Source organism: Pelecanus crispus, chromosome 2 (assembly GCF_030463565.1).
Source record: "Pelecanus crispus isolate bPelCri1 chromosome 2, bPelCri1.pri, whole genome shotgun sequence".
Taxonomy (NCBI): Eukaryota; Metazoa; Chordata; class Aves; order Pelecaniformes; family Pelecanidae; genus Pelecanus; species Pelecanus crispus.
In genome coordinates, this window is record NC_134644.1 from 6,806,790 (window position 1) to 6,819,847 (window position 13,058).

At 38.1% G+C, this 13,058-nt stretch overlaps 1 protein-coding gene across 1 annotated transcript in view; it reads left to right on the forward strand.

The window, feature by feature from the left end:
• The window catches only part of LOC104029706 (sodium channel protein type 5 subunit alpha-like), a 34,902-nt gene extending 22,430 nt beyond the window's left edge, over nucleotides 1-12,472 (forward strand). The window contains exons 18-26 of the mRNA XM_075706555.1: nucleotides 1,574-1,728; nucleotides 2,372-2,554; nucleotides 2,818-2,925; nucleotides 4,630-4,908; nucleotides 5,522-5,575; nucleotides 7,382-7,523; nucleotides 9,009-9,109; nucleotides 9,530-9,800; nucleotides 11,274-12,472. Of these exons, the coding sequence (XP_075562670.1) occupies nucleotides 1,574-1,728; nucleotides 2,372-2,554; nucleotides 2,818-2,925; nucleotides 4,630-4,908; nucleotides 5,522-5,575; nucleotides 7,382-7,523; nucleotides 9,009-9,109; nucleotides 9,530-9,800; nucleotides 11,274-12,472 (2,492 nt within the window). The remainder of the gene's footprint in view (nucleotides 1-1,573; nucleotides 1,729-2,371; nucleotides 2,555-2,817; nucleotides 2,926-4,629; nucleotides 4,909-5,521; nucleotides 5,576-7,381; nucleotides 7,524-9,008; nucleotides 9,110-9,529; nucleotides 9,801-11,273) is intronic.
• The last annotated feature ends 586 nt before the right edge of the window (nucleotides 12,473-13,058 follow it).

The following is a 13,058-nucleotide window of genomic DNA, read 5'->3' on the forward strand; positions in this document are numbered from 1 at the left end:
ATCTGGCTGTAATTACTCCCATCCCCTCATTGCCCTGTTCTGCAGAGCTGACCTTTTTTTTTTTTTTCTTGTGCCCTTTTTGGGTCAATGAAACTTCTAATGCACAATTTTAGGATTGAATCAATAACAGCGAAGCATGTAGAAATTATTTGAAGCTAGAGAGGTGTTGCACCTGAATGCAAACTATTCTCTGTGTAGTATAATATGTGTGTGTATATATATATAACTATTATGTTACACATCATAAATCCTAAGAGACATCCACTGTACCTACATCTCAGTTTGCTTTCTCCAGAAAAAAACCTCAAATATTGCATTAATAGTACGTATGTCAGATTTCTGAGCTATAGGTTTTTTTCAAAACTACTTTACTGATGGCTTTTTTTTCCAGTGCAGCCATTAGAACAAAAGAAATAAAGAATTTTCTCACCCTGCTTCAGAGAAGAAATGTGAAATGTCTTGTTTTGTGCTCTGTAGTCCCAGGTTGCAGTGTGCCTGCTGTGGCCAAACCATTAGAGAACTCAAAAAAGGTGCAGCAAATCTGTTGCAGATTTCTGAACAAAAAAATGTCCCTATCTTGTGCAAGTGTCATTCCCTGCCTCATCTCAAATCCCAGATCCACGTTACTGGGGAAATTTGGGGTATTGAAAGAAAGATCATTAAAAATTTTTGCATATATTATATCCTATTGTTTATATATGAGTTATATGTGATACTATATAATATGTGTATAAGATATGCAGATAACACATACATACATTCTTTTTTTCATGCTTGGAAATGACAGAATCCTTTCATTTCCATTTTTCACAATAATGAAAACATGAATTAGCCTCAAGCACACAGCAAGGAAAATGTTAGTGTAAGTGAGTTAATTCTTGGCAAAATTAATAAGTAATCAAATCCAGGATTTTGTAATGGGGTGGTCAGGAAATGTTAGGTGGCCCTGGCATCGTTGTCTCATAAGATGTAATCTGGTGAGCTTGAAAGGAGATGCCTCCTTTTAGGGAGCCTGTATGTCAGGTAGAATATGACATACTCTTGCAGGTTATACGATATAAAATCAGTCACGCCATACATTCAGAAGCAAAGAAATAAATTAATAGACCTTGCAAGGCAGGGTATAATGCTGCAATATTGAAGACAACTGCTTACTTTCTCTGTCTCCGAGCGTCTTTGTTCCAGGGTATCTCGCCTCTACTTTCCAAACAGTGTGTAGGAACTGAGAAAGGCTTTTGTAACGTAAAAGCTCTTCCCATGGCCCTGAAGTTTTGGGTGCCCAAACAGCAGGTCACCGAAAGGGCTGCCAGCATCTCAGAAATATATAGAAACAATGGAAAATTGTCCAAAAGCATGCCGCTGCCTTTATGTGTATGTAAATATGAGTTAAAAGGCAAACAAAATTAGATGTTTCCTTTTTTTTTTCCTTCTCATGGCAAAACGTGAAAAAAACCCAGACAATGATGCAGTTAATGTGACCATGGACTTTCCCCTGTCAGTAGAAATTTCTTGAGCAACCCTTCACATGCATGTACGTTCATTACATACATTCATTGCTGTCTCTCGCTTTCAGGTTGTGTTCAATACTTTCATTGTTATGTGGGTAGTCCCTTAAAGTTTGGAGGAGAAACGTGGTGGAATCTGAGAAAAACCTGCTACCAGATTGTTGAACACACCTGGTTTGAATCCTTTATCATATTCATGATTCTTCTGAGCAGTGGAGCCCTGGTTAGTGTAGCATAATTTCATGTATTTATTTAGAAGCACTTTTAGCTTTACTTTGCACCCAGAGAAGTTGTCTTTAGTGGAAAACACAGCAAATACCTTTAAACTCATCAGGAGAAAAAAGAAGAGTCTACACATAGCAGTCATTTATTCACTACTGCAATTACTGCAAAGTTAATATTTATGTGGTTATAAATTATGAGATAGAGTGAGCAACGCCAAAAAGATATAGCTCTCAGAAACTGTTTCTATTCTGGCTGCATACTGGATTCTTCTGGCTTTCTCTGGAAGTTATTTCAGAGTTGTGGAGATTTTTTTAATGTCATTAAAACAAATAAATTACTCTTAATCCTTGAAAAAATAGTACTTGGTTCTCTTGAAAGTATATTTTTAGAAATTCATTTCAAGAAGTTTATACTTTTCTCAGAGTGCATGATGTGTGTGTCCACAAGGTGTACTACTTAGAGAAAAGAAAGAGAAGGGACAGGGAGAATTACAAGTTTATCAGATGACATAGATTTGAGTAGAAGATGGGGTTTAAATCTGTGTAAAACAGGAATGATGAAGGGGTCTTAATGATTCTAGACTTTCATTTTATAAAGCTCATCTCTAACTTTTGCCATTTATCTACGTATTATGATTTCAGGCATTTGAAGACATCCATATAAATGAGAGACAAAACATTAAACTTATGTTGATGTTTCTTGATAAAATGTTCACTTTCATCTTTGTTCTGGAGATGCTTCTGAAATGGGTGGCTTACGGCTTCAAGAAATATTTCACCAGTGCCTGGTGCTGGCTGGACTTCCTTATTGTAGCTGTAAGTTCTGCCTTTGGCATTTCTATGTGCATCCCAACACAGGATGCGCTACCAGAATCACTGACTGTTTTCTGGGTGTGAAGCTAAGGCAGTACTCTTACATCCTTTAATGACGGTTTCAGGCTATTGCACTCTGGGCACTGAAAATATGGGGAGATTTGGAGGGTTTCTTTGGTTGTGCTGGGTTTTTTTGTTTGGTTGGTTTTTAAAACAGGAATAAAGGAGACAGATGCCAGGACATTGGTAATACTTTCTCTTGTCTTCCAATTCAGGTCTCTTTAATAAACCTCTTAGGCAGCTCATTTGGCCCCATGAAATCTCTTAGGACTCTCCGAGCTCTGAGACCCTTAAGAGCACTGTCACGATTTGAGGGGATGAGGGTAAGGCTGAATACAAATTAAACCCTGTCAGTACTAATTAACATGTAACAGGTTCGTAACTCATGACTCTGTCTCTATGAAGTTCATTTGTCTACCCAAGTTCAGTTTAGGACCTATAAAATGAATTTTTGAAAGGCACCTTTGCTGCGCTCCCCTGTACTTGGCTGCTCCTTACAGTCTTTCCTCAACTGATCAATCCTAAGTGCGGTTGGAACTAAAACTAGACTATGCAGAACTTTGTTCCATTGCTGGTCAGTCGTTCTTGTGTTCCTGTCTTAATGAGATAGCCAAATTAAAATAGAGAATAAGAACTGTGAGCACAATTCTTATTTTTGAAGTCTGATGGTAAGCTAATTCAGAGGAAAGAATCACCTCCATTCTGTGAGCTTTTACTGGATTGATTTACAAAAACTTTAGACTGTTAAGAGGTACTTTTCTCAAATTATTGTTCCAAATAGACTTATTCTTTCAAAAAGCAGAAGTGTTTGCCTGTAGAATATTTGCTGCCTTTTTGCATCAAAGGAGCACATGGAACAATGTGAAGCTGCTGGACATTAATTACATTTAATTACAAATCTACCATTGTGCAAATGTAGAGAAAGATTCCCTCAGCCATATGCAAAACACATCCGTACACCACAATGTGAGACAGTGTGATAACCACAGTGGTATTTGGGAAAAAATCTGGTCTATGGCATATACCCTGGCATGTGAAAACAGTTGTTAGAAATACATATGGCATCACTGTCATGCCTTTACATGGGAATGCAGCCTCTATGCAGCTGAGATATAAATTGCTTTTGGATATCTTCTGGAAGCGAGACTGTAAGCTCTCTGATTGCAATATTGTCACTGTGAAGGCAGAGAGAAATTGCTTTAAATTAATTAACAGAATGTATCAAAATTTCCATGTCTGGGGTCAATTTTGAAACAGGCACCATCATACTTTCTGTCTTGCTATGCAGAATATGTATGACATAGTCTCCAAAAACCTTCACAAAGCTTTTTCACTTTTCCTCTGGTCCATCAAGTTCCTCTTTGCTACCTGACTGCTGAGTTCATTGCCTTCACTGTGAAACTCAAAGATATATTCTCATAGTTTCTTTACACTGCCCCATTTTATGAAGCAATCTGTAAAGTCTTAGCATGAACTTAAAACCTACATGGACATTTTCTGTGATTACACAGCACCTAGCACAGAAAAAGTACCTAGCTCATGGTTATAGACCTCAAACACAATCATAATCCACTAAAAATAATAGATCTAGCAAAATACTAGTGGAGAGAGATTAGTGGTCCTTCTAAAATCTGCTTTCTACAATCTTAATAACACAGTCTTCTGCACTAGTGCTTATAGATTAATAATTTAGAAATTTTATGTTATAATAGTTTAAAACTAACAAGCAAAACATCCCCCACTCCAAAACTAATGGAAAATCATTAAAATAGGATGGACTCACCTTGTAGCATACTTACATGGTAGTGGCTCACAGCAGCCCAAAAAGTATCAACTGTTCCTTTGAAAGAGACACTATGGATGTTTGAATCTTTGTTCAATGTACCCATGCCAGCTGTGACTCGTATTTACAGGGAAAAAATTAAGTTTCTGTTTGCTGAGATGACTAAGTGACTGCTTATTGCACTGAGCAAATGCTTGAGCCTGTCTTTGTTTAAGTGTATTTTTCCTCTCTCATTTCACCCAAGGTGGTTGTCAATGCCCTCTTGGGAGCCATCCCTTCCATCATGAATGTTCTGCTCGTCTGCCTCATCTTCTGGCTCATCTTTAGCATCATGGGAGTGAACCTCTTTGCTGGGAAGTTTGGGAAATGTGTTAATCTGACAGAAGAAGATTCAGAATTAAATAGTTCGATCAATGACATAAAAGACTGTAGAATGTATAATAACACAGGAAAAATATTCTGGGTCAATGTTAAAGTCAACTTTGACAATGTTGGCTCTGGCTACCTTGCTCTTCTTCAGGTGGTAAGTGCTGCTTGCCTTCACTAGCCAGCACCATCAGATGGGCTTGACCTCCTGACAACTCATCTCTGTGGGTGATGGAAAAGAGTGGGATCATACAGCCTGCTCTTCCCTTGCTGGCTGCTCAAACACCAGTGCTGTTCTTGCACACAAATGGAAAAAGGGAGATAAATTAGACCCTGCTGTGATTTTCCAGATGATGAAGTAAGCATCTGGTGGACAAGTGCTCTTTCAGCCTCCAGCAGGTTCATGAGCCTGAGAGCTGGAGTCAATCTCAGAAAGAAATCTGGGGCAAATACTGACCTAATCTGCCAAAATACAGATTTGTGCAGCCATGGGGGTTGTGAGGCCTTTAGTAGACCATGCTAATGAAAGTTTCCTGTTGGCATCCTAGGACAACATGTTCTGTCCCACCCTAACAAGATTTCACATCCTGATAAGGCTGAGGATGCCACACATAGAGCAGGGGCAAGTTTCCCTAAAGTCAGAGCCTGGTGCTTTGGTGTGTGACTATACCAAAGGCTCTTACTCTAGTCCGTGTCATTTGGATATTGCAAATGATGTGAAGACTTTTACCCTGAAAGTTCAACATGTTTTCCATAATCTCTCATTCTAGGCAACGTTTAAAGGTTGGATGGACATCATGTATGCAGCAGTAGATTCACGAGAGGTCAGTCACTATATTCAAACTATATTTTCTGTTAATGCTACTGCTTTCTGCAAAAGCATTATGATTTTTGCATCTTTACATCTGCTGTTTGTCTGTGCTAAATCTTTCTAGTAATTATTTTTATCAGCTGATGTAAACATTTCATCTGCGAATGACTCATAGTATCCTAAAGTTAATCTGTTGTAATGGGGAGTGGGATTCAACTCCAGACCTGCCCACCTAAATGCAGCTACCTATAGTGTAAGGTCTCCATGTGAGTTCACCTCCAAGTGCCCTCTGTGGTTAATGGAGATCTAGTTAATGTGCTCAGAGGGAGCTAGGGAGCATTTCGGCTCACCCTGGATATCTATATTGTTCAGCTGAGCACCTCTTTATAGTACATTGATTCTGCTAATAACTGGAAGTCCATCAGCTAGCAGGAGAGTTGAAAGTTCCCGCTCACGTGGAGGCACCTACCTTCATACATCTTCTTTTATGAAACTCAAGGTTGGATTGAACCTAAATGTTTTACAGTTACATAAAGTCCACTTCAAAACTTAAAACCAAACTTCCTCAAGAATTGAGCTATTGTGGCTAAGCAACCATTTAAAATACATCGTCATGCATCACTAGTACTACTTTGCTTACAGTTTATATTGCCAGTCGCATTTGACGTCTTATCAGAAGTATCATCCAATGTTATACAGAACAAAGTGGTATGTCATTGGAGGCAAAGAATTTGAAATGAAAAGGCTATCTTAATTTGATCATGAGTTCAAAGGAATCAAATAATTTTAAAAGTAACCATATATGAAAATGGGGTTTCTTTGTGTTTCAATGGGGTCTTTTGTGTTTCAATTTCAAAAACTATTTTTCTTGTTCTGTTTTTATCCATAATAGCCATAGAAGAAGTTTTTTGCTAAGAAAGAACAAACATATCTAGGCCAATATTTTTAATGGCAAGAGCTTGGAATTAGACTTCTAAATAGTTTGCTGGATTTTTGAAGTACCAAGCAATTTACAGCTCCTATTCTTATTGGAAGAAGCTAAACAGATGCTTCTGAAATGCTTGTGAAAATCATGTCAAGAATATCCAATTCATTAACTGTTTTTATTGACTTTAGTAGCACCTTAATCAATTGCAAATGGTATGATTTTAAGCCAGGTTTGAAAAGAAAAAACCCTACAACAATCAGCTTTTGTGAAAAAAAAAAAAAAAAAAAGAAATTTAAGTTAAAAGTAGAGCTCATTGACCATTAGTCAAAGACTAAGTTCTACTCTGCAAGTTTTTCAGTGCAAACATATTCAGTATCAGTATGAATTAAATTATCCTGTTCTGGAATGGTTTAGCCAGAAACTACATAAGCAAAGATTGTAAAATAAATCAAATTAACAAGCTGTCATAGTATAAACACTTGGTACTATTATTATTATGAGCTGTATTTTCTGGTTAGTTATCTCTTGTGTGTTGTGCTTGGTGTATCATTTCGTAAGGTTCATGTTTAATTTCAGAAGGGATAGTAGTCAGCATCTGGGCAATAAAGGCTCTACGAGGTCCTAGAATTCTGGTGCATCTAGTAGTCACAGTATGAATGTTACTTTTTTCCACCATTTCATTCCCCTTCCAAAAGTGTTGTATACACATAATATTTTGTGTTATGCAAAACTGGTAATTTTAAACTATACCATTTTTGTCAGAATTAGCAGTAGGGCTGTAAATCTTAGTTCCTCCTGGAATCAATTTGTGAGAGGATCTGCAATATGAAGATTATTCTGAATTGAGCCCATGTTATTGGTCATTTTTTGTGTTGCTTCTCATTCTTGCAGAAAAATGAGCAGCCGCAAATGGAGCACAGTCTATTTATGTATCTCTACTTTGTGAACTTCATCATCTTTGGATCTTTCTTTACCCTGAATCTCTTTGTTGGTGTTATTATTGACAACTTCAACCAACAAAAGAAAAAGATAAGTACATTGGTTGTGCTCCCAGGCACCTACTACCTCTCGAGCTTGCTATCTTTAGGGAACAAGGTCCTTGCTATGCATAGAATCTAAAACTTCTGATAGCATTTACAAGAGCATTAGTAATTGATTTAGCAGAAGTAATGCCCAGGGTGAGTTTCTTCCTCCTTTCTTTTCCCCTATAACCTGAAGGCCCAGCTCTTTCCCCACATATTGTCGTGGTTTACCCCAGCAAGCAACCAAGCACCACGCAGCCACTTGCTCACTCCCCCTACCCCGATGGGACAGTGGAGAGAACTGGAGGAGTAAGAATGAGAAAAACTCCTGGACTGAGATGAGAACAGTTTAATAATTGAAATAAACTAAAATGGTAATGATAATAACAACAATATAATAATGATGATAATAATATACAAAGCAAGTGATGCACAATGCAATTGCTCACCACCCGCCGACCGATACCCAGACAGTTCCCGAGCAGCGATCGCTGCTCCCCGGCCAACCCCCCCCAGTTTCTATACTGAGCATGATGCCATATGGTATGGAATAGCCCTTTGGGCAGTTTGGATCAACTATTCTGGCTGTGCCCCCTCCCAGCTTCTTGTGCACCTGGCAGAGCATGGGAAGCTGAAAAGCATAAGCAGTACTTAACAACAACTAAACCATCAGTGTGCTATCAGCATTCTTCTCCTACTAAATGCAAAACACAGCACTGTGCCTGCTACTAGGAAGAAAATTAACTCTATTCCAGCTGAAACCAGGACAGTATCCACCCCTTGTTCTATACCATCTACGTCATGCACAGGCCCTCCCCTTTCCAATGCATTCTAATTAATCACCACCACTTTCCCTATCTTGATATACACACAGATATCATTCCCTTTGTCTGTGGGCCATCCCTCTAAAATGTCCATTGAGTTCATTTAGCCCATGACTTTGGGTTCCATCTGTCATCACAGTCTTTCAGAGCAGGAGAGGTGGTGTGCAGTGTTGGATTTCTGCATGCCGAAGCCAGTTCTCATTCCAACACGGTTTCATCAAAGTTCATTTTCATTAAGCTGGGCAATTCTTACTGTAATACCATTGATGTGGCATATAGCAACCATAACACATATTGAAGGCAATGACATCTGCTCTGCAGCCCCTTAAAATTTTGCTCCTTTTTGGGAACTGAGCATGACAGGAGACTCATTATTTAGGAAGTCTTGTACAGATGCTCTGAGAAGTATTTTGGATATTCAACAAGACCAGGATGTGGGAAGCCAGGGAAAGATTTGTTCCTGTCCAGGTTTTCCATAGGTCCTTTGTCTTCGTGCTTTCTGAGCTAGCTGGGTTTCACTCTGTTTTTTTGGACAGTTATGCATTATGAAAAGGGCTAGTGCCAGCAAGAGGTGAAAAAGGAAGGAATGTTAGTTTCCAGCATTTTAGACTTTGTAACTACAATAGTGCTGCTTTCTCACCAAATCACAGTGATATTTCTTTATATACTTAGGTGGGGAAGATATATTTATGACAGAAGAACAGAAAAAATATTACAATGCAATGAAGAAGTTGGGATCCAAGAAACCTCAAAAACCCATTCCAAGACCACTGGTAAGACTGTCTGAATTCTTCAAAAGGAAAATGCATTGCAAAAGTACAATTTAATACACTGAAAAGTGTGTATGCTTATATATTGCATATAAATTATTTATACTGTCTTTACATTGATACTCAGACAGTGCTCTGAAGTCAATTCCATGCAAAAAGTTACACTGAAGGATTTTACAGGTTAAATATTTATTAATTTCTCTGCATAAATATTGTTGGATTTTACATTAACCTTGAAACTGGTTAAACTGCAGGGAGGGAAGAGATTTTTAATGTCATTTTTACATTCTGCCTTTCTCAAATTTCTCTGACTTCACTATAGTTGAGTGACTTTGCAACATAAAAATTGGAGCTGTTGGAAACATGTACGGATGAGTACTCCCTACTTTCATAACTGATGCCAGATGTATTTTTTTCCTCTAGAACAGATACCAGCAGTTCCTTTTTGACACTGTAACATGCCAGGCCTTTGATGTTGTAATCATGATTCTCATCTGCCTTAACATGATCACCATGATGGTGGAAACCTATGAGCAAAGTCAAACGAAGACTAACATCCTTGACAAAATCAATAAGCTCTTCGTTGCCATCTTTACTGCAGAATGTGTAGTCAAATTGGTGGCTCTGAGGCAGTACTATTTCTCAAATGCCTGGAACATATTTGATTTAGTTGTTGTGATCATGTCACTTACTGGTAAGTAAAATCGGTTTGGCAAATTCTTTACTAAATCAATTATTATTCTTTTCAGAAAAAAAGTAGTTAAAATTTATCACCTGCAAATGGATGTTGAAATGGAAATCATAATACTGTAAATTCTTGAGGAAAAAGAACTAAAACCCCCACCATGATTATATTAAAATAATATGAAATAAGATTTTTTAAAATTTATACTATTTTCTTTTACTAAAAGTATTTAAAAAAAAGTGGCTGTGTTATGTAAAGTCTTTCATAATAGTTCTTTAGATTGTTTTTTCCTAGTCTGAAAGACAGAATGAATAATCTGTCATGCCACTACCACATTAGGTGACAATTTCCATTGTTACAGATTTAGTGCCAACTAAGAAATCTTTGATCAGCTAAAAATTGCTGGGTTTTGTCATCTGTGTTTGTAAAGAGAACTGATATATATAGATAATATCAAGACTGGGATTAGATTATAGACTACAGAATTCAGTTTCTGGAAAATCAGGCATGGCTGATTGAAAATAAGTGTTCACACTGTGTAACAGGATAGAAAAGAACACCACAAATGTATTAGCTTTTATTTGAAAGGATTGCAATGGAAGAATGGGGTAAAGACCTCTTCTGCCAATTTGAACTTTCTGCCAATTTAACTATTCCTAGGGCCAGTACTGCCAAAATAGCAGAAAGCATTTAGGGGAAGAAAAATATTTTGTTTCTTTAGTATGACTTATGTTTTGGGTAAGTAAGATTCCGGTAAGAATATGTCTCTTCCTTGAGAAATTAAGTGCCTGGGCTGGAAATTCAGAAAAATGTATCCAGAACGTCTAAATGTAGAAAAATGAAACCTGTTCTAGTGCTACTAGATCTGTCATTTTTTCATGCATACTAAAGATAAAATAAAATCCATGTGTAGCTATGTCCCTGAATGAACTCAAAACCATTGTAGAGTGGCATGCCCAACTTCTATGTTCATCACTGGGTTTGCTTATACATATCTTGACCATATTATCTAAATGATGACCATGATGTTGTTATATCTTGTTTTCTTATCTTAGATTTGTAGTGTCAGTATTTGAAGTCAAATTTAGATGGTAAATACACAACCTGCACCTGCTGAAGTATTCATGCTAACCAGTGTCAAAGAAAACCATCAGTCAATGAGTGTCGACTGATATGGGTATTTGAAAATGTGCATAGAAAGGTGTTTGCCTGCCTTAGTGCAACGAGTACTGTCTTCTGGTGGCTGAAGAATGTAGTTCATAATTGCTGATTTCTACAGCTATTTTTTCAACTCTAGCTTCGATTACAAGTTATTCTGCTAGGGCCTTAGCACACATCAGATATTTTTCAACTGTACAGGTATTATCACTTCTAGTTAAAATTAGTTTAAAGTAAAGTTAAATTTTAAGTTAAACTCTAGTTTAACTTGCTAGTTAAGTGGAAATGTGATATTCTAACCAGTTGTTACCCTTTCCATTTTAGCCTTACTGCTTTCTGGCATTGGTAAAGCATTTGAACATTTCTTACCACCTACACTCTTCAGGGTCATTCGCTTGGCTCGTATTGGACGAATACTGAGACTCATCCGGGCTGCCAAAGGAATTCGAACTCTGCTTTTTGCGTTAATGATGTCCCTTCCCGCTCTGTTTAACATTGGCCTCTTGCTTTTTCTGGTCATGTTCATTTATGCTATTTTTGGCATGGCTAACTTTGCCTATGTGAAGATGGACGATGGCATTGATGACATGTTCAACTTCCAAACCTTTGCTAACAGCATGCTCTGTCTCTTCCAAATCACAACGTCAGCTGGCTGGGATGGTCTTCTCAGTCCTATTTTAAACACTGGGCCACCATACTGTGATCCAAACATAAGTGGTACTATAGGCGAATGTGGTAAACCTGCCATAGGTATTATTTATTTTGTAAGTTACATCATTGTATCATTTCTCATTGTTGTAAACATGTATATTGCTGTTATTCTGGAGAACTTCAATGCTGCTACAGAGGAAAGTGCAGAGCCTTTAGGGGAAGATGACTTTGACATCTTTTATGAAATCTGGGAGAAGTTTGATCCTGAGGCAACTCAGTTTATAACTTTCTCTGCACTTTCAGACTTTGCAGATTCTCTAGCTGAACCTTTACGCATACCAAAACCAAACAAAGTTCAACTCATAGCAATGGACCTGCCTATGGTCAGTGGAGATAGAATCCACTGCTTGGATATCTTGTTTGCTTTTACCAAAAGAGTCTTAGGAGATTCTGGGGAGCTGGATACTCTTAAAGTACAAATGGAGGAGAAGTTCATGGCTGCCAATCCATCCAAAAAATCCTACGAGCCAATCTCCACTACTCTCAGACACAGACAAGAGGAAGCTTCTGCCACTGTCATCCAGCGTGCCTACAGGAGTCATTTGCTCCTGCGCTCCATAAAGCAGGCTTCTTACCTGTACCATCACAGAACTTGCAGTAGTGACACTCTTGGAGGTGTTGCTCCAGAAAAAGAAGGACTTATTGCATCTATGATGGGAGAAAACTATGGTAGGAGTCCTGACAAGTCTGAAACTTCATCCTCAGCATCCTTTCCTCCATCATACAACAGTGTCACGAGAGCCAGTAGCAGCAATCTCATGGTTGAGAATGGAGAAATTACAGGTAATCAACAATCTCCAGACACTAAATAGTTCATCAGTGACAATGTTGTTAATATTTTAAAATGTTCACAGAAGCTGATATTGTAAATACACATCACCTGAGGCAGCCTCCCTCTTAAACAAGGTCTGTTGATCATGATCAGTTAACTGTAGTTAGATATGATCACTCAACTGTGGTAGCTGCTAAACCATAGCCTTTGGCTCTGTTATGTTCAGCTTTGTTCAGTATTTACATATGCACAGACAAAAAGCTGTGAAAAGTTTTGGATCTGTTTGATCAAGGGCACCCCACTGCAAAGCAGGTCCCACAGTACCCGAGTGCTGCGTCGTATTCACAGCAGTGACAGAGAATGCCTGCTGGTGTTATCCCTGGTGCGAGAAGCAGAGAAAAGCTCAAGCAGCAACGGATCTGCTGGAGAACAGGAAAAGAATGTCAGTGTTAAGATAAATTGCTGAAGGGAAAGGAGCTAAAATTTACCCTTAGTCCATTCCTAATTAATACTCTCATTATAAACCTGTAAAGCAAATGGCTGCTGGTTGGTTAGGGGTTTTTTTTTTATGTTTGGGGACTGATGTACCACAAACATAGCCACTGCATGATCTGCAGTTGTGCCAC